General features: G+C 44.1%; 1 protein-coding gene across 2 annotated transcripts in view; it reads left to right on the forward strand.

The window, feature by feature from the left end:
* The window catches only part of Ppt1 (palmitoyl-protein thioesterase 1), a 60,730-nt gene that overhangs the window by 32,483 nt on the left and 6,439 nt on the right, over positions 1-21,808 (forward strand). Inside the window, exons 1-7 of one of the 2 annotated variants that reach the window (XM_090335164.1) lie at positions 6,040-6,196; positions 12,006-12,115; positions 12,956-13,083; positions 13,980-14,050; positions 15,179-15,281; positions 18,679-18,769; positions 20,197-20,295. In XM_090335164.1, coding sequence (XP_090191290.1) covers positions 6,073-6,196; positions 12,006-12,115; positions 12,956-13,083; positions 13,980-14,050; positions 15,179-15,281; positions 18,679-18,769; positions 20,197-20,295 — 726 coding nt within the window. In that variant the 5' untranslated portion in view covers positions 6,040-6,072. Of the gene's footprint in view, positions 1-6,039; positions 6,197-12,005; positions 12,116-12,955; positions 13,084-13,979; positions 14,051-15,178; positions 15,282-18,678; positions 18,770-20,196; positions 20,296-21,808 lie in introns of those variants that run through there. The other variant, XM_090335165.1, reaches the window with a different exon arrangement.

The raw sequence follows: 21,808 nt of genomic DNA on the forward strand, positions 1-21,808 counted from the left end.
CCCAGAGTCAACTTATTTGCATCCTTTACCATTAGTGCCGTGGCCACAATCATTCGGAGGCAGGGAGGCCATCCAGCAGCCACAGAGTCCAGCTTTTTAGATAGATAAGCAATGGGTCGTCTCCAGGGACCCAAGTATTGAGTCAGAACTCCTTTACTCTCATCCACAAATAACTGGAAGGGTTTAAGAACATCCGGGAGTGACAGACAATAAAGCTGTCTTTATTTGTTGGAAAGCCTGTTCAGCTTCTTCTGTCCAGAAAAAAGGTTGCTGATCCTTAGTAGCCAAGTACAAAGGCTTGGCCAGTTCCGCAAACCCGGGAATCCACAGCTGACAAAATCCAGCTATCCCCCAAAATTCCCACACCTGTCGTTGTAATTGTGGTCTGGGTATGTGGAGCACTGTCTCTTTGCGGGCAGCAGTTAGCCACCTTTGTCCTCTTTTCAGTAGGTACCCTAAACATGTTACCTCAGTCTTGCAGATCTGTGCTTTCTTAGCCGAGGCTCAATAGCCCAGCTTTCCTAAGGTTTGTAGGAGGTCCTTCGTCCCCTGGATACACCCTTCATGAGTCTGTGCCGCTATTAAAAGATCATCAACATACTGTAAAAGGGCCAAATCGGGGTGTTTTTGTCTGTACTCACTTAGATCCTCATGGAGGGCCTCATCAAATAGTGTGGGTGAATTTTTAAATCCTTGTGGCAGTCGGGTCCAGGTCAGTTGCCCATTAATGCCCTTTTCTGAGTCAGTGCATTCAAATGCAAAAAGTTCTTGGCTTTTGGGGGCCAAAGGCAAACTGAAGAATGCATCTTTTAAGTCCAAGACCATATACCACTGTTTTTCAGGGTCAAGAGTACTCAGGAGGGTATAAGGATTAGGCACAGTTGGGTGTATGTCCATAACCCGCTTGTTAACCTCTCTTAAATCTTGCACTCCCGTGTGAGGCTTATGTACCGGCAGTAATGGAGTGTTCCAGGCTGACCGGTAAGGTCGTAGCACTCCCTGGTCTAAGAGGCAGCGAATGTGAGGAGTTATTCCTACCCGAGCCTCTAAAGACATAGGGTACTGTCGGACTTGAACAGGGTCGGCCCCAGGTTTTATTTCTATATAAAAGTGCTGGCCGGTGCTTAGTTAATCCCATCCCTCCAGTTTCTGCCCATGCTTCTGGAAACTGTTTGAGCCAAACATCAATTCCCGAATCAGGGGAGTTCTGTTGCTGATGAAGGCGATACTCGTCTTCTAGTGCTAAGGTCAATATTGTCAGTGGCCTCCCCTGGGAGTTTGTGACCTTAGGTCCGCCTGGCAGGAAGTAAATCTGAGCTCCCAACTTGGTTAATAAGTCTCTCCCCAATAAGGGGTAGGGGCTTTCAGGGATGACTAGGAAGGAATGTGACACCTTACCAGCTCCCAGGTCCACCGTCCTTTGAGTTGTCCAAGAATATTTCTTTATTCCTGTAGCCCCCTGCACCCACGATGTAGCTGTGGAGAGTTTTCCTTGAGGCTTAATAAGGACTGAATGCTGAGCACCTGTGTCCACTAAAAACTGGACAGGCGTCCCCTCCACCTGCAAAGTTACCCTAGGTTCGGGGAGGGGATCCGAACCCCGTCTCCCCTAGTCCTCCGTATCATGAGTGACTAACATGGAAGTTTTTCGTTGCCATTGGTCTTATCTGCTCTTTTTTCTTTTCGGGCATTCCCTAGCCCAATGACCAAACTCTTTGCAGTAAGCACATTGATCTTTACTCAAATCTCGACCTGGAGGCCTCGAAGATTGTGGGCCACGTGAACCTCTTTGTGGTGATCTTCCCTGTTGAACGACAGCAGCCAGTACTTTAGTCATTCTCTGTGTTGCTCAACGGTTTCTCCTCTGGAGCATCCCTATTATTAAAAACTCTGAGCAATCCTGAGTAAATCTTGGATACTTTTTCCTTCTAAGTCCTCTAATTTCTGTAACTTCCTCTTAATATCTGAAGCTGCCTGGTTAACCAAAGGCATGATTACAGCTGCCCGATTTTCAGGAGCTTCAGGGTCCATTGGGGTAAACCGTCTAAAGGCTTCCATTAATCTCTCTAAGTACTCAGAAGGAGTTTCTGTTTTACCTTGAAGAACCAAATATACCTTAGCCAAATTAGTGGGCTTGCGAGCGGCAGCCCGGAGATCCGCCATTAGAGTATGACGATATACCTGTAGCCTTCCCCTACCTTCTGCTGTGTTATAATCCCATTTATCCTGGGGAGGTCTAGTTAAGGGAAAAATATCATTAATCAAATCTGGATTAACAGTGGGCTGCCCATCATCGCCAGGGACCAATTTCCTGGCCTCCACTTGGATCCTTTCCCTCTCCTCCGTAGTAAACAAGATTTGGAGGAGCTGCTGACAATCATCCCAGGTGGGCTAATGAGTGAACATAACACTTTCTAGAAGAGAAATCAAAACTTTAGGGTTATCAGAAAAACAAGCACTCTGGGTTTTCCAGTTATAGAGGTCACTGGTGGAAAAAGGCCAATACTGGAACCTAGGGTTCCCAGTATCATCTGGAAAACCAATTTCACGCAATGGGAGGGCCATCGTGGAATCAGGAAAATGTGGGCTCGCTGCTCGTTGAATAAGTCCCCGTGTCCTACCCGCTGGGCCTTCAGCGGCATTTGGGGAAGCCACTTTCGCCTCCACCTCGCCCAAGGAAGAAACCTCTACTCCTCCTGTTGACATAGAAAATTGTGGATTGAAAGGAGGAGGAAAATATGGAGGGGGTTCAAGGATGAGGGGGTCTGTACTATCGGGTGAAAAGGAGCTGAGGGCTTGGGTCGAGAGGCATCAGCCTGGCGCAGGGCCAAGACGTTGCTTGTCGAGAGAAGAAATGGGGATAACCAGGCAGGGGGATTTTCTACCAAATCCTGCCAAACAAGAATATAAGGAATCTGATCAAAGTAGCCAGACTGTTCTGGTATCTTCTCCCTTACCTTCCGAATTATGGAGAGGCTAAAAGTGCCCTCTGGGGGCCATCCAACATCAAAGGTCGGCCATTTCGAATTACAAAGAGTACTTAGTTTGTTTTTACTCAAATCAAAACCTCTGCTTCTAACATCCTTAAAATTCATTATTAGAAGAGCAAGCGGAGTAGTACCCATCTCAGAGGAAGATATCCAAATAAAAAAAACAAACAAATACAAAAAAAACAAACAACAAAAACATATGTGCGCTTAAACCAATAACCAGAAGGGAATCGTTAAACAGAGGGGCGATTGTAATACGATCATCCTAACAGCAGTTTCCCAATACAGCCTGGATGGAACTATCAGACAGAGGGATGGTAGAGGGATGGTCGCAGCTCGGCCGTCCTAACAATAGTTCCCCGAAAGGGCACAAGGGACGTCGCCCACTGGCCCCATCAACAATCCTATAGCACGTCTGCCAGGATTCTTCGTTGACCCAGATACAGAACCTATAGGCAACCCAGATTAACAGATTATCAGATAAAACATAATACACAGAGACAAACGAAGCCAGCCTATTTACCGCGGTTTTCCACGACCCCTTGACTAGGCGTCTGAGTGGACTTGGGGGTTCCTGGCCAACGCACCAAATGTTGTACCCAAATTCCTCGAACCCCGAAAAGACTACCAGAGGCCACAGTCAAAGCTAAAGAGCAGGGGTCGTTTTATTTACGAGTCTAGACTCGAGCTTCCGCGTACCAGCAGCCGGCAATGCTGAAAAGGCCCTGAGCAAGAACTTTACACTGCTTTTATAGGGAAAGTACAATTACCTGATTGGCTATTTGACTCAAACCACTGGTCGAATCGGAGCTCAGGTGTCTAACCACTGAGCACCAAGCTGTTACCACCTGGGGTTCAAGTACATGGGCCCTAAGCAAGGTGGGGGGGGGTCATTCCCAGAACATGGAATAATCTTGGCACAACAATTCATGGTTTCAGTCTTCAGTGACTCTGTCACACAGGATCATTTTGAGCCTATGGTGAAAAACATCATGGTAAGAACACCTGAGAAAGCTGTCCAACTCATGACACACAAGAAGAAGAGAAGGCACCAATTTTTAAGAGAGATTCACTCTCAGTTTACTGTAAGTGTGGCTGACCCTGAACTTGCCCAGAGTTGAGTGAGAACCTCTTTAAGTTTGTATTCTAGGTATACCCTTGCTTTATCTTGCTCCCAGACTATTCCTTTTCTTGTGAAGGAAGCAGCAGCAAGAACTGCAAACAAATCAGGAGCAGGTGGCTCACGCTTGTAATCCTAGCTACTCAGGAGCTGAGATCTGAAGAGCTGAGGGACAGCATCCAGGCCCAGAGTTCAAGGCCCATGACTGACCAAAAAAAAAAAAAAAAAGTCGGAGATGAAGCTGTGGCTCCAAGTGGTAGAGCAAAAGAGATAGGGACAATGCCCATACCATTCAAGACCAACAACCAAAAAACAAAACAAAAACCAACCCTAGAAACAAGCTAGCAATGGTGGGAAGATATCATTTCACACTTAATTTTCCTATCTTTAACCTTTGTGGAAGCTTAAGACCCCTCTTAAAGAAAGAAAAGCTCTAGCATAGGGAATCTTCTATATCAATGCTAACAACATCCACCACACTGAACTGTAATTACTGCTTAAATACTGCTTCTCTGTGAACTATGAATGCTGGGAGAGGATGAAGCAACTAACTTCCTTACTCTTTTAACCTTAGTAGTTAAAAGTAGGCTGGGTTGGAAACCAGTGATCTGGAGGTGTGAACTGGTCTTGGCTTTTAGAAATCCTGTTTCCTTCAAGATCAGGACTGTTAATCCTTGCCATGATTAGTTCTGGCTGGCATTTCCTTCTTTTTCTAACACAGGCTTGAGTCTTCTTCCTCTCTCCCTTCCACAGTGCTTTTCAAAATTTTTCCTTTTCCGGTTGGATGCCAGAGGCTCACACCTGTAGTCCTAGCTATTCAGGAGGCTGAGATCTGAGAAATGCAATTTGAAACCATCCTGGGTAGGAAAGTCTATGAGACTCTTTTTTTTAATTAATATTATTAGTTTAGTTTATTGTTACCATACAGGTGATGTACAAAGGGATTATAATTACATGAGTCAGGTAATGAATACATTTCCTTTCATAGTGTCTTCTGTTGCCTTATCCTTTCCCAGTCCCTTACTCTCCTCTCCACCCATCAGTTGTATAGTTCACTTTTATTAGTGTCCAGTGAACTCTACTACTGAACTTTTTCATTTTTTTTGTCCTTCAAGTTCTGTACCTTCTCCCCAACTCCTCCTCTTCCTCTTCTTCTTCTCCTTCTTCTGCTTCTTCTTCTGCTTCTTCTACTTCTTCTTTCTTCTTCTTCTTCTTCTTTTTTTTTTGGTGCCAGGCTTGGGGCTTGAGCTCAGGGCCTGAGCACTGTCCTTGGACTTTCTCAAGGCTAGAGCTCTATCACTTGAGCCTCAGCACCACTTCCAGCTTTTTTCTATGTATGTGGTACCCAGGAATTGAACCCCGGTCTTCATGCATGCTAGGCAAGCACTCTACTAGGCCAAAGTCCTGGCCTCTCTATGCCACTCTTATGGTGAATGAATCACAGCAAAAGCCATCAGTGGTACTGTGGCTTAAGTGGCAGAGTGCGATGGGGTTGGGAAGGAGCTCTCGGGGTCAGGGGCTGGGTCTAGAGGGTTTTGTTGGCTGGCTCCAGGACCAGCCGCCTCCCCTCCTCTTTTCTTTTTTCAATCCGGGGGCAGCAAACCTGGGCCTCGCACACTCTGCCCCTGGGCCACCTCCCCAAACTTGGCATTTCTCTTCTAAAAGCCATGAACGCAGGACCCACCAAAGCGCTCCGCGATCCGGGCACTGTCCCCGACTTCCCAGGACCTCAGCATCCCTGCCAGAGCGGGGTGACGTGTCGCGGGGGGGAGGGGGAGGCGGTGACGTCTCCCTGAAGGACGTGACGCACCACAGTGCTGTGCGCAGCAGGCGCCCCGACCCCCGGGGCCCTCCGGGTCGACGCCCACCGGGCGGTCACGCGCGCGGGGCGCTCCACTCGGTCCGGGCGCCGAGAGCTCGCCCCCGCGTGTGACGCGCCCGCGGTCATGTGACTGGGCCAAAATGGCGTCGCCCTGCTGGTTGTGGCTGCTGGCTGTCGCTCTCCTGCCCTCACCCGGTGGCGCCCGTGCGCTGGGGCATCTCGACGCGCCGGGGCCGGTTCCACTGGTGATCTGGCATGGGATGGGTGAGTGAGCGTGGGGAGTCGGGGTGTCCCTGCTGCCTTCCTTCGCGGCTCCACGGCAGTGGTGCGGAAGGCACGCAGAGTCCTCACAGCACCCCCGCTGGCCCCAGTTCAGATTTGGAGGCGCTGCTGTTCATTGGGAGGAGGACAAAAAGCTGCGTCCTGTGGCGAGGTTTTCGAGGTTTTGCAGTAGGGGCCTCCGGAGCCTGGCCAGGCTGGCCAGTCAGTGCCCACTGAGCAAGCGCGCCCATTCGTACGTTCACGCACCGAGCAGGGGTGGGTGAGACTCCCGCAGCTGGCTTGTACTCGAACACCTAGCAGGCTTGGCGCCGAGGGTGCCGCAGTGCCTACAGCGAACTAAACTCTTCATCGTAAGAGTCCCATCGGGCGGCTGTCAGTGTATGGAGGAAAGGAGGGGGATGCAGACAGAAGATGAAGGTCTGCACTTTCACACAGCAGGTCCGAAAAGGACGCACCGAGGAAGGGACATACAAGCATCTGGAATGAATGTGAAGGTGTCATTTGGATGTGTGGTGCAAGGAGCAACAAATGCAAAGGCCTTGAGCCAGAAGTTTGCCCTGTAGATTCATGGAACAGCGTTCAGCAATGAATAACTAGATCTGAGTAAGAGTAAGAGATTAAAATTTAAGTTAGAAGGAGGGGTGGGGACAGATGTGGTTTAGACTACTAAGGCTAATGTGAGGACTTTGCCTGCTGTGAGGTAGAAACTTCTTGGGCAGATAGTGTGACAGGGTCTGACATGCATTTTGAAAGGATCATTGTTACTGCTCTGTGGAAAATAGATTGTTGGGAGCCATTGACTGTTGCAATGAGACAAAAAGCTGTTTCTATGACTTAAGCTTCTAAGAGATGATGATGGCATAGAACTGGCTAGCTACAGTAGAGGAATTTAAAAAGTGGCCCAAAAGAAAAAAAGGGGGTGGGGAAAAATATTTTGAGGGTATAACATAAGGGATTTAGATGTAGCTTGAGAGAACAAAAAGGGAGTTAGAGATGACACTGCAGGTTTTGGTCAGGATAATTGGAAGGGTGATGTCATTTTACTAATATGGGGTAGCCTGTAAGGTGAGCACATTTGAGTGAGGATAGCAGGTGGTGATCAAAAGTGATTTTTTTTTTTTGGCTGATTCTGGCTGGTCCTGGGGCTTGGGCACTGTCCTGGAACCACTTTATATTCAAGGCTAGCACTCCTATCATTTGAGCCACTGTGCCACTTCTGGCTTTTTTAGTAGTTTATTGGAGAAAAGAGTCTCACTAGAACTTTTCTGCTCCAGTTGGCTTTTAACCGAGCTCTTCAGATCTCAACCTACTGAATAGCTAGGATTACAAGTGTGAGCCACTGGTAACAGGTTCAAAAATGCTTTTGGAAGTTGGTGGGAGTGGCTCATGCCTACATCCCCAGGCTTCTAGTAGGAGACTGACATCTGAGGATTGCAGTTCAAAGCCAGCCTGGGCAAGAAAGTCCTTTAGAATCTTATCTCCCTTTAATCACCAGAAAACTGGAAGTGGTGCTGTGGTTCAAAGTAGTAGAGTGCTAGTCTTGAGTTAAAAGATCTCAGCGACAGTGCCCAGGTCCCAAGTTCAAGCCCCATGAACACCACCAACAACAAAAAAGGTGGTGGTGGTGGTGGTGGTTGTTTCTAGGCTTAGGACCAGGGCCTAAGCACTGTCCTTGGATTTTCTCAAGACTAGAGAGCTCTACCACTTGAGCCTACAGCACTACTTTGGGCTTTTTATATATATGTGGTACCAAGGAATTGAACCCTGGTCTTCATGCATGTTAGGCAAGCACTCTGCCACTAGGCCAAACTCCCAGCCCTGCTTTTTGATGTACAAAGTTTGAGGTCCTTGCTACAGAATGGTCACTGAATCAGGGGTATTTGAATGGAAAGTGTAGGAGAAACAGACTGGAGATTTAAGGGGTGAGCTTTTAGCATCAGGGATAGCTTTTAAAGCCAGTACTGATGAGATCACTCTTAGTGTGTATACAACGCATTGAGTCCTGTGGGAGGTGGAGGAGATAAGGAGCTAGCCTTGGTGATAGTGCAATGAATACCTGTGGTATTCCTGCTGCATCCTGAAAATCAAGTCTAGCAGAAGTTAGACAACATTGTTGATAGGTCAATAAGATTAGACTTGTTATATTCAGCAATGTAAAGAAAGGTACTGAGCTTTACTGAAACAGTTTGGGATTGGAGCAAGAACCACAACTTTACTAGAATAGTCAAAAATGTTTAGAAAAGAGAGTTAGCAAATTCAAATTCATACACCACTTTTTTTTTTTTTTTGCCAGTCCTGGGCTTGAGCTCAGGGCCTGAGCACTGTCCTTGGACTTTCTCAAGGCTAGAGCTCTGCCACTTGAGCCTCAGCACCACTTCTGGCTTTTTTCTATGTATGTGGTACCGAGGAATCAATCCCGGGTCTTCATGCATGCCAGGCAAGCACTTTAACCACTAGGCCAAACTCCCAGCCCTCATACACCACTTTTAAAGGGTTTTTGTTCTGCTATTCCCCAATCTCCAGCCTACTTTTTTTTTTTTTGCCAGTAAGTCCTGGGGTTTGAACTTGGCACTGAGAATTGTCCTTGGGCTTTCTCAAGGCCTAGTGCTCTACCACTTGAGCCATAGCACCACTTCTGGCTTTTTCATTGCATGTGGTAGCAAGGAATCAAATCTGGGTCTTTGTGCACACTAGGCAAGCACTCTTACTACTAGGCCAAATCGCTGGTTTCCAACCCAGCCTACTTTTAACTACTAAGGTTAAAAGAGTAAGTAAGGAAGTTAGTTGCTTCATCCTCTCCCAGCATTCATAGTTCACAGAGAAGCAGTATTTAAGCAGTAATTACAGTTCAGTGTGGTGGATGTTGTTAGCATTGATATAGAAGATTCCCTATGCTAGAGCTTTTCTTTCTTTAAGAGGGGTCTTAAGCTTCCACAAAGGTTAAAGATAGGAAAATTAAGTGTGAAATGATATCTTCCCACCATTGCTAGCTTGTTTCTAGGGTTGGTTTTTGTTTTGTTTTTTGGTTGTTGGTCTTGAATGGTATGGGCATTGTCCCTATCTCTTTTGCTCTACCACTTGGAGCCACAGCTTCATCTCCGACTTTTTTTTTTTTTTTTGGTCAGTCATGGGCCTTGAACTCTGGGCCTGGATGCTGTCCCTCAGCTCTTCAGATCTCAGCTCCTGAGTAGCTAGGATTACAAGCGTGAGCCACCTGCTCCTGATTTGTTTGCAGTTCTTGCTGCTGCTTCCTTCACAAGAAAAGGAATAGTCTGGGAGCAAGATAAAGCAAGGGTATACCTAGAATACAAACTTAAAGAGGTTCTCACTCAACTCTGGGCAAGTTCAGGGTCAGCCACACTTACAGTAAACTGAGAGTGAATCTCTCTTAAAAATTGGTGCCTTCTCTTCTTCTTGTGTATCATGAGTTGGACAGCTTTCTCAGGTGTTCTTACCATGATGTTTTTCACCATAGGCTCAAAATGATCCTGTGTGACAGAGTCACTGAAGACTGAAACCATGAACAAAAATAAAACAAACAAAAAAAAGTACTTTAAGGCTTTACTTGCTGCATCCTGGTTGTGGTTGTGAAGAGAAACCCACCATTCTTTTTACCCCAAATGTTCTATATGACAAAAGAAGTGGAAGTGTCCCTCTTTTTATGTTTTGCTTGTAAACCTCCTGTCCCAGTTATATCAGATGAGCTTTTTAGGGGTAGTACTGAGGACTGAACTAAATGCTCTACCACTTGAACTATACCCTAATTCTTTTCCTTTTTCTGCCAGCCGTAGGGCTTAAACTCAGGATCTGGGCACTGTGCTTGGACTTTCTCAAGGTTAACCCTTTATCACTTGAACCATAGTACACTTTTGTCTTTTTCTATGTATGTGGTACCAAGGAATTAAATCCAGGCCCTTGTGCATGCTAGGCAAGCACTCTACCACTAGGCCAACTTGCAGGCTTCTTTTCCTTTTTTTTTTTTTTTTTTTTTTGCTAGTGCTGGAGCTTGAACTCAGTGCCTGAACTCTGTCCTTGAGCTTCTTTTGCTCAAGGCTAGCAATCTACCACTTAAGCCACAGCACTACTTCCAGCTTTTTCTCTTTATGTGGAACTGAAGGATCCAACCTAGGGCTTCATGTATGCTAGGCAAGCACTGTACCATTAAGCCAGATTACCAGCTTTCTTTTCCTTTTAATTTTTTTTTTTTAGATAAGGTCTTGTGTTTTTATCCAGACCAGAATTATAGGCATACATCACTATGGCCAGCTTATATGTGTGCTGTTTTTTGGGTTTTTTTTTTGTTAATCCTAGGCTTGAGCTCAGGTCCTGAGCATTGTCCTTAGGTTTTCTTAAGGCTAGAGCTCCACCACTTGAGCCACAGTACTTCTGACTTTTTCTATGTCTGTGGTACTGAGGAATTGAACCTGGGTCATCATGTCTGCTAAGCAAGCACTCTGCCCCTAGGCCAAACTCCTGGCCCCTCATATGGGTTTTTGAAGCTTGTTATTATTTGATAAGTAAGAGCTAATAAAAGTGTTTTTATATTTTTGAAGATATTATTCATATAACCTGAAGTTAACCATTTAAAGTGGACAATTCAGTAGCACTTAGTATTTTCCTAGTGTTACCCAACCACTGTTTCTCTCTAGTTTCAAAACTTTCTATCACCATAAAAAAAATGCCCATACCATTTAAGTAACCATTCCATTCTCCTTCTTACCACCTTTAATAACCTGTAGACTACATTCTATCTGTAGAGAGTCTCACTTTATCCCTGGGTTGTGATCCTCCTATTTGTGTTACCCTGTATCATTATGAATGACTGGCATGTGCTATTACACCCAGACATTGTGTTTCCCTTGTGGCTGGGTAACACAATGAGAACTAATCTTGTGATCTTTATTTTTATTTTATTTTATTTTTTGTGGGTCATGGAGCTTGAACTTGGCCTGGGCCCTGTCCCTGAGTTCTTCAGCTCAAGGCTACCAGCCTACCCCTGGGCCTGAGGGTTGTCCCTGAGCTCTTCAGCTCAAGGCTATGGCCCTACCCTTGAGCCAAGCCCCACTTCCAATTTTCTAGAGGTTAATTGGAAATGAGTCTCAGGTCCTTTTGTTCCTGGGGTGGCTTCGAACCTTGATCCTCAGATCTTAGCCTCCAGAGTAGCTAGGATTACGGGCATGAGCCACTGCCCCAGCTGTAATCTTTATTTTTACTGGGCTGTTCTTGATAGTCCCAAGTAGTTAGGATTACAGATGTGAACCATGATGCTTGCAAAATTATTAAAGCATTCTAGCTGGATTTGAAATGGTATTACATATACATATATATATATATACATTTTTTGGCAAGTCCTGGGGATTGAACTCAGGGTCTGAGCACTGTTTTTGGGCTTTCCTCACAGCATCACTTCCAATTTTTTCTATGTATATGGTACCTAAGAATCAAACCTGCATCTTCATGCATGCTTAGGCAAGCACTCTATCACTAGGCCAAATTCCCAGTCCTATATTGCTTTTATTTATTGTTCCTTAATAGCCCATAATGCTTGTTGTTGGCTATTTAATGTTGTTTGGAGAAATGTCTCTGAGTCCTTTTTCCATTTGTTAATTGCATTGTTTGTCTTGAGTTGTAAGAATTTATATGTTCTAGGCATTACATTTGTATTAGGTCTATGTTTTTACAAATGTTTTCCCTTATCTTTTCACATGATAATGCCCTTTCAGGCACAATTGTTTTCAAAAGTCAGTAATATTTTGATTCCTGAATTTCCATCACTGTTTTTGTTGACTAGGAGATAGCTGTTGTAATCCCATAAGCATGGGAGCCATTAAGAAAATGGTTGAGAAGAAAATACCTGGAATTTACGTCTTGTCTTTAGAGATTGGGAAGACCATTGAAGAGGTAAGATATCCACAGCTCTGTCACTACAAAGGTTTCACATATACTTGCATAAAATGTATTTTTTTTTTGCCAGCCCTAGGGCATGAACTCAGGGGCTGAGCACTATTTTTGTGCTTTCTCAAAGCTGGAGCTCTACCACTTGAGCCACAGCACTACTTCTGGCTTTTTCTGTGTATGTGGTACTGAGGAATTGAACCCTAGTCTTCATGCATGCTAGGCAGGCAGTCTACCACTAGGCCAAACTCTCGGCCCATACCATATATATATATATTTTTTTTTTTTCAAGGCTAGCTCTCTACCACTTGAGCCACAGTACCACTTCTGGCTTTTTTTCTGTGTATGTTGTACAAAGGAATTGAACCTAGGCCTTCATGCATGCTAGGCAAACACTCTGACACTAGGCCCGACACCCTTGGCCCTTATCATTTTTCAATAGGATCTCGTTTTTTGTGAGGTCAGGAAAGTAGTCCTATTTATGCTTTCCATGTAGCTGGAATGACAGGTGTGTATCACTGTGCTCAGCTTTTTTTTCCTTGTTGATAGAGATGGGAAGGAGATTTAAAGCTTTTTGCCTAGGCTAGCCTCAAATTGCAATCCTGATCTCAGCCTTCTGAGGATTACAAATGTGAACTTCTGTCTCTCCACTCTTTTTTAATTTTTTATTGTAATTAATAGAAGGGTTACACTATATTCGCCAGATAGAATCTCCACTCTTGAGTAGCTTGTGTCAGAGAACCAACACCAACCTCAGTGAGTTTACATCTTAAAGAAAATATAAGTAATTGCTTTCAATCGAACCCTTTCAATTCTTTGTATCTTTGTGATGCTTTTTTTTTTTAGGATGTGGAGAACAGCTTCTTCTTGAATGTCAATACCCAAGTATCGACAGTGTGTCAGATTCTCGCTAAAGATCCTAATTTGCAGCAAGGCTATAATGCTATGGGATTTTCTCAGGGAGGCCAATTTCTGTAAGTCCCTTTCTGCTATACAGTGGCTTTTGCATTTTGCAAATTGGTTTGTGTGTTTCTTTTGTTCAGATAAACTGGATTCTAATTCTTTTGGGATCTTAATTATTCTAAAATGGCCTGATGTTCTGAACAAATCATGTTATGTGAGGTAAGCCAAACTCAGACAAGTGGCATATGTGGAAATGAGATCTAAAATACGCCAGGATATGATAAATTCTACAGGGTTCTAGAGACTCACCTACAGTGAGACCAAAAGAGGATATTCTTAGGAGAGAAACACAAAAGCTCAATGCCTAAGTGCCTCTTCACATTTATATAAAATAATATACATATTGAAATGAACTCCACGATATGCAAACAAGAGACCTCTCTTTTCTTTTCATTTTTATTTATTAGTAATTATTTTTTGATGATTCTGTCTTTATTTATGATACATTCAGTGGATATCTTTGGGAGGGTCAGAGGAGGGTATGGTGCTCATGGGGAAAAGGAAAAAAAAAATGCAGCAGTAGAGCTCACCGGGCATTGTTGAAAGTGAACCATACAACTTGTGGGTAGAGTCTGGAGGGAGATACTAGAAGAGAGTGAGAGAACAGAGAGAGAGAAAGAGAGAGTGAATAAAAGGAAATGTACTCATTACCTGGATTCACGTAATTATAATTCCTCTGTACATCACCTCTATAATAAAGTAAATTAATAAAAAATAAAATAGCCTCATGTCAAAAGTGTTATAGAAACTCAATTTATTTTCTATGGAAGAAAGATTTGTGTGTGGTCACAGCAGAGGAAAATCTGTACCTAACTATAGCTTCAGGAAACCACAGTGGATCTGTGAAGCCAAATGTTGGGTCTTTCCCCTCTTTCAGTCAGAGCTGATAACTCCTTTATTTCTCCAGGAGGGCTGTGGCTCAGAGATGCCCCTCACCTCCCATGATCAACCTGGTCTCACTTGGCGGACAACATCAAGGTAACTTTGACCTCTTCATCTCCTTATTTCTTTTTTTATTATTCACATGCCCCCTTGACTGATTGATTGATTGATTGATCTAGCAGCTCTATTTGCACAATAAGTTGATCCCCCTTGTAAAATCTTATTTCTACAGCTCATACCTAAATTAGCCGGCCTTAATGAAGAGTTAGGAAGTGACTTAGGAGTCCAGAACCCTAAAACACAGGTTTGCATCTACTGAATACATTAGGTTAGCATCCTCTTCTCTCCCATTTAAGTGAATTGATTTCAGGCTGCAACAGCCTGACATTTAATTGTTGGCAAGTTAAGAAAACATAATGACTTGCCCTGTTTTCAAACTTTGTGTTAGTAGTTACAGCATTTTTTAGGTGGGGGGGGGGTGCAATGGGCGATTTCAACTCAGGGCTTTGCAAAAAATAATGTGTAAGTATTTTGGTGTATAAATTCAAACAGCAGCAAAGTAAACTCTGAAAAGCAGAACTTTTTTTTTTTTTTTTTGCCAGTCCTGGGCTTGGGCTCAGGGCCTGAGCACTGTCCTTGGACTTTCGCAAGGCTAGAGCTCTACCACTTGAGCCTCAGCACCACTTCTGGCTTTTTTCTATGTATGTGGTACCGAGGAATCGAACCCGGGTCTTCATGCATGCTAGGCAAGCACTTTAACCACTATGCCAAACTCCTGGCCAAGCAGAACTTTTTTATTTAGACAGAAGTTCCTATGTGGGGGAAGGATGTATTGTATTGGGCATTATAAATAATCGGGAGGTGATTTAAAGAGATGGAGGGAGGCTAAGGGTGAAAGTATTTCTGAGAGAAAGGACTGGGATGGATACTACTTGAGATTATTTTACCATAATTAATTTCCCTAATAATAAACAAGAGGAATCTAGCCACTTGCTGTATAATTAGCACCACTCCAGTTTGAGGTGAGTGGGGTGGGGTGAGGCAGAGACTTTAGGCAGCAGACAATGGGGGTATGCAAAGTAAGCTGTTCACGTTCTTTCCTGGAGGAATAAGTGATTGAGATCAGGATTTGTCTTCTGACTGTTTTGGTTTTTCCCAGTGCCTTGTACATAGTAGGCATTTATTATGATTCAAGGAATGGACGTTTGTCTTTTATTACCTCAGGTGTCTATGGACTCCCTCGATGTCCAGGAGAGAGCTCTCACATCTGTGACTTCATCCGAAAAACACTGAATGCTGGTGCTTACTCCAAAGTTGTTCAGGAACGGTATGTATTCAGAGCTGCAAAAGGTACAGACCACTATGTGATAGTCATACTAGCAGTGATTCTGGGAGGTGCTAATGACATTTGAGTGACATTTATTATAAATGTCTGCCCACTTCAACCTGCTCTAGCAAAAAACTATTAGAGAGAAAGAAAGAGAGAGAGAATAGAAGGAAGAAATAGGAAGGAAGGAAGGTAGGTAGGTCATTTTTCTATATAGAAAGAAAGCAATTATAATGAATATTCATCCTTAAAAAATAACACTAGGAGGGCCAGGAGTTTGGCCTAGTGGTAGAGTGCTTGCCTATCATGCACAAAGAACTGGGTTTGAAAAGCCACAAGTGGTGCTGTGGCTCAAGTTGTAGAGCCCTAGTCTTAGGTACAGTTTTAAGGCATTTTCTAATTTCATCAAACATTACTAGTTGATCCCTTCTCTCAATACTGGGCAGACAGGAGTTAATACCTATGTAGCATAAACTCATGCATATTTCTGTGTGTATGCAGGATTCACTGATGGAGGTAGTGGGGTGGGGGCCTACTTTCCTTCTTTGGGTAGAATGATCTTTGAAGATTTTCAGCTGGGATGCAAGGATGAGACAGGAGCATGGGAACAAGAGGGAGAGAATTAGCCAGAGGAACCCAAAGGCCCTGGGGCTGGAACAAATTTAGCTTTTCTAGTGTAAGATTTTTTTTTTAATTGAACAGCACTGCCCTTTGAGCTAGACCCTGTAGCCCTTTGCTGAGAGTTTTAGTAAAAGGAGGTCATGACTTTTTTGTCATTCAGCACAATCGTGTGTGCCCTCTTATAGTATATATGTTATTGATTAGATTTAGAGGTATCAATGAACAATAATCATATGGAGGTTGGTAATATGGCTTATTGGTAGAGTGCTTGCCTCACATGGATGAAGCCCTGATTTGATTCCTCAATACTAATAAACAGAAAAAAAACAGTAGTGTTGTGCCTCAAATGGTAGTGTGCTAGCCTTGGTCTAGTGTAAGATTTTAATGAGAATTGCAAGAGTGATGGAAGAGCAAGGGTGACACAGTGGAAGAACTTGTAGGCCATATAAGTTGAGATTTTATTGCAAATAGTGTAGGAAGCTGTTGGAGGTTTAGAGGAAATTTTTACTACTTTGAAAAAGAAGGCCAGTGAAAAGGCTGTTGCAGTGGTCTTTGGGAGAGACAGCGGTGGCTTAGACACTGGATAGTGACACAGCAAGATGGAGAAAAGAGGACATTGCAAGTAAATCAGACTTGCGAATACATATTTTCCATGGGGACTGTGTTGTGAGTTCTCAACAGCTTGGCCACATATTAATTTGTAGTCTACTTTTCTAATTTTGTAGAGTTGTTTGCCTTTTTAAATCTCTTTGTGTGGGAGACATTGTTCTCTCTTTCTGAGATAGGGTCTTGTTGTTGTTATTTATTGGTCGTTGGACTTGAATTAGGGGGCTGGGTGTTGTTCCTGAGCTCTTGAGCTCAAGGCTACTGCCCTACCCCTTGAGCCACAGCACCACTTCTAGTTTTCTGTTGGTTACTTAGAGATAAGAGTCTCATGGATTTTAATGCTTGGGCTGGCTTGGAACCGTGATCCTCAGATCTCAGCCTCCTGAGTAGCTAGGATTATAGGCGTGAGCCACCTCATCTGGTTTGAGATAGGGTCTTGCTGTGTAGCCCAAGCCCAGGGGCTTGAAATCAAGATGTGGGTGCTATAAGGAGTCAGGGACTTGCTGTCCAGCTGTTCTCATTGCTTCTCTGTGTCACAACATCTTTTTTTTTCTCTGCTCCCCACATGGTGAAAAGGCTTGTACAGCATTCAATTCAGTTTTAGGGAAGGAGTCATGTCCTAGCTCGAGTAAGGGCCTTGCCTCTTCTCCTTAGCTACAACCAGAGATGTGGGACTATGTTCCAACCATGCCCACCTCCATAGTTAGGAGGTTGAGACCAGAAGCAGTTCCCAGAGAAGTCAGATTTCCCAAAAGGTGTCTTTTGTGTTCAGGCAATTTAGCCTTGTCAAAGTAATATGAAATCCTGATAACAAAGTTTGTCGTTCTGATAGCCTCAGTTTTTTTCAAGCTTGCCAGCCCTCATGAAGGCCATGAGCATTGGGCATGAGCATAAAAGCTCTCCTTCTTAGTGTGAAGTTTGTACCTCTGTTTCCTTTTACCTTGCAGGTGCTGGCAACTCTTCCTAGCCTTCTCTTTCCATTACTTTTCTCCCAGGCATCCCTGTCTCTTCTTTCAAGCCCTACATTCCCTGTCAAAGGATTGCATCTAACCTTAGCCTTGCATTGTTCTGTCCAGGGTCTGTGTCTCTCCCTGCCCTCAGGCTTAGAACATTTTTCCTGTCTCTGTCTCTGTCTCTTTTTCCTTTTTCCAGAACTGAGTCTTGAATTCAGGGCCTTGATCTTGGGCTCTGCTTTAGCTTTTTACACTCACGGGTGGTACTCTCACTTGAGCCAATCCTCCACTTCTGGCTTTTTGCTGGTTAACTGGGGATAAGACTATCTAATTTTTGGCTGCCTGGGCTGGCTTTGAATCTCAGTCCTTCTGAATAGCTAGGATTATGCCTGTGAGCCATGAGGTGTCCTTTAGCCCTTGAATTGCTAAGTATCAGTGAAAGTAAACATTTAAAAGATTCCAAGCTGTGTGCAAGTGTCTCATGTCTGTAAACCTAGTTTCTTAGGAGGCTAAGATCTGAGGATCACAGTTCAGAATCATCTTGGGTAGAAGAGAAGTAGAGTTGTGGCTCAAGTGGTGGAAAGCTAGTCTTGAGCACAAAGGCTGAGGGACAGTACCCAGGCTCTGAGTTCAAGCCCCAGGACCAGCATACATACACACACATTTAAGTGTGTTTATAAGCAGTTAGATTATAACTACTATCTATGGTCAGAATGTCCTGGGCTGATTTGATCCTTTGTCGTAATCTGAGGAAGGCAGGACAGGGAAGGAGATAGATGCTTGGATCAGCGGAAGAGGCAGAGGTGGTTATATTTGAGATGTATCTTCTAGGATGAGTGGGAAGCAAAGGAAGTCAAGGGAGGTGAGGTTGTGGGAGGGGACAGCCTGTGCCATACAAGTGCAAGATGTTTTTTTTTTCCAGTCCTGGGCTTGAGCTCAGGGCCCAAGAACACTGTCCTTGGGTTTTCTGAAAGCTAAGCTAGAGCTCTACCACTTGAGCCACAGCACCACTTCTGACTTTTTTCTATGTATGTGGTACCGAGGAATTGAACCAGGTCTTCGTGCATACTAGGCAAGCACTCTACCACTAGGCCAAACTCCCTGCCCCTGATCTTTTATTCTTGAAGTCTCTTGGTGGTCTAGTGCACTGGGGCATGGCCCAGGCATGCTGACTTGATAGGCAATGTGGTCACCTTCATTCTTTTTCCTCCCTGCAGCCTGGTACAAGCAGAATACTGGCATGACCCCATAAAGGAGGATGTGTACCGCAACCATAGCATCTTCTTGGCAAATATAAATCAGGAGAGGGTAAGCATCCAGCCAAGCTCCTAGCATTAGGCATTCATGTTTCTTTTTAGGGCGTCAGAAATTAACGGTGGTTATTTACTCAAACTATCCTGGGTGAAACTGGGAACTAGAAGTTCTGTGTTTGGGGAGGCAATGTTTGGAAATTCAGCTCCTTGTAAAGAGGCTGTTATTTGTCAGGGGTATTTATATGTATGATAAAGACAGGGGGACTGGGTTAAAGATAGGAGTTTATTTTTGCTCTAATCACTCCTGGTGTTACACTTTCTGAGTTTCTGGATATTTTGGACATTTCTTCCAGGTAAGAATGTATCCTGCCATAAAACAGATACTTATCTTTGAGATAAAGAAGGCTTCCTGGGGGCTGGGAGTTTGGCCTAGTGGTTAAAGTGCTTGCCTAGCATGCATGAAGACCCAGGTTCGATTCCTCAGTACCACATACATAGAAAAAAGCCGGAAGTGGTGCTGAGGCTCAAATGGTAGAGCTCTAGCCTTGAGAAAGTCCAAGGACAGTGCTCAGGCCCTGAGCTCAAGCCCAGAACTGGCAAAAAAAAAAAAAAAAGAAGAAGGCTTCCTGTTATCCACATTTTGGGTAGGAGGTTGCTTAATGTTTCTCAGGAAGGCATATATCCTGCCATACAAATGTTAATTGTTGGGATGAGAAATATATTTCTCAGGAAGGAATGCATCCTGTTGCTTTCCTTTGTAGTAGTATAAATGTTACTTCTGTTTTTTAAATACGTAGTTTCTGAATTGCCTTTGCCAGGCCTCATTTTCCACAAATTATCTTGTGTTATTTCCCTCTAAAATGACTTTGTTCCCTTTTTTTGCCAGTCCTGGAGCTTGAACTCTAGGCCTGGGCACTGCCCTTGAGTACTTTTGCTCAAGACTAGTGCTCTGCCACTTGAGCCACAGCACCATTTCTGGCTTTGTGTGTGTGTGTGTGTGTGTGTGTGTGTGTGTGTGTGTATATGTGTATGTGGTACCAAGGAATTGAACCCAGGGCTTTGTGCATGCTAGGCAAGCACTCTATCACTAGGCCACATTCCCAGCCTGATCCCTTAATCTGAAGGGAAGTAGATGAATGACTATCTCCTGTATTTGTTGTATGTGTACCATGCCTCATTCCCTCTTACCTATTTTGCCTCAGCATAACAGAACAATTCAGAACCTTCAATCCTGGTTTTTCTCTGGCTAGTTGCCTTGAATCTGTGTGACTTTAATGCCTATGAAATATAGACTGATCCGTAGTAGTCCGTTAGCCCTGGTTGGTGACATGCCAGTCACAGGATGGTAAGAAATGGCAGTGCAAGGTATATTCTGGGCAGAAATCTAGAAAAGGAGCATATGCTTATGGGTCAAGGTAATCAGAATGCTGAAATCACCCTGCTGGAACCTGATGGTAATGTCCCTGCTATCTTTTTCTTCAGTATGTCAATGAATCCTACAAGAAAAATCTCATGGCCCTTAAGAAGTTTGTGATGGTGAAATTCCTCAATGATTCAGTTGTGGACCCTGTAGAGTCTGAGGTAAGACATTACTTAAGGCATACCACACCAGGAGCCTGTAGGAGAAAATAGTTCTAAAATACAGTTGCCTCCTGTGCAAAAGCCTCTAGGCCTCTCCGGCACCCTTTGTTCACATCAAGAGTTCTAAATAAGGATCATAAATGGGATAGAATTGGTTATAACTCCTAATATCTGCTCCAATATGATATGCAGAATTCTATAATTACATTCTGTTGGGGGAAGAGTCTCTAATTTTAGTCAGATTTTTGAAGAAATCTAGGACCCAAAAAAGTTTGGAATTGCTAGTTCATAAATCCTTAAATTTGCTATTCCAGGCTTTGACCTGTCTTTCCAGCTTCATTTCCCTACAGTTCTACTTCATTCACTCTCTGACCAAGCTATATTGTAGCACTTGAAATCCCCCAAATTTGAATTCCTCTCTTGCCTGCCTGCCTTCATGATTTTTTTTCTTTAGGATGCCTTTCCCTGCCTTCTCTAGGTAGAGAAAACTCCCATTCATATGCCAAGACCATATGCAAATACTTCTTCCTATGGGACACTATCTCTATTCCAGGCACAGTTTTCTTTAGACCACCAGGTGTTGGCAGATCCAGGCTAGATCTTTTTTTGTGGGTCATGGGGCTTGATCTTGGCCTGGGCGTTGTCCCTGAGCTCTTCCGCTAAAGGCTACCACCCTACCTTTGAGCCAAGCCCTACTTCCCATTTTCTAGAGGTTGACTGGAGATAAATAAGAGTCTCAGGTCCTTTTGTGCCTGTCTGGGCTGGCTTTGAACCTTAATCTCACATCTCAGCCTCCTCAGTAGCTAGGATTGTATTCGTGAGCCACTGCACCCAGCCAGGCTAGATCTTGCTGGTCACATTTTTTTTTTCCTTTTTGTCTAAGACCAGGTGTATAACTTGGTACCTCCTGTTTCCATTCATTGGTTGGCACTCTATCAACTTAAGCCATGTCTCCAGTCCCACTGGCCACATTTTTGAATGGCTTGAGAAAGAGCTACAAATTTTTACTTGTTCAAATAATTGGGAAAACTTCAAAATAATGTTTTATGGCACAAATGATATAAAATTCAAATTTATTTTTTTATTTTTTGGTCAGTCATGAAGCTTGAACTCTGGGCCTGGGCGCTGTCCCTGAGCTCTTCAGCTCAAGGCTACCTCCCTACCCCTTGAGCCACAGTGCCACTTCCAGTTTTCTGGTGGTTAATTGGAGATATGAGTTTCACAATCTTTAGTGCCCAGGCTGACTTTGAACCTCAATCCTCAGATCTCAGCCTGCTAAGTAGTTAGGATTTCAGGGAAGTGTTGGGGGCCGAGTAATGCCATGTCTAATAACTTTCTGCTGAGACCTGTAGTAGGGGTAAACACGTGGACCTCTTTGTCCTGCCCACCTATTGTGCTGATAGGCTGCAGCACCGAATATAAGGAGGAGGGATTTGGGGAATAGAGAGAGAGAGCTTTTCCTGCCTTGATGAAGCTGTGTGGTGTCTCTTTTCGTGCCCCTGGGTAAGAAGGC

The sequence above is a fragment of the Megascapheus bottae genome, chromosome 6, assembly GCF_031878675.1.
Source record: "Megascapheus bottae isolate mThoBot1 chromosome 6, mThoBot2.hap1, whole genome shotgun sequence".
Lineage (NCBI taxonomy): Eukaryota > Metazoa > Chordata > Mammalia > Rodentia > Geomyidae > Megascapheus > Megascapheus bottae.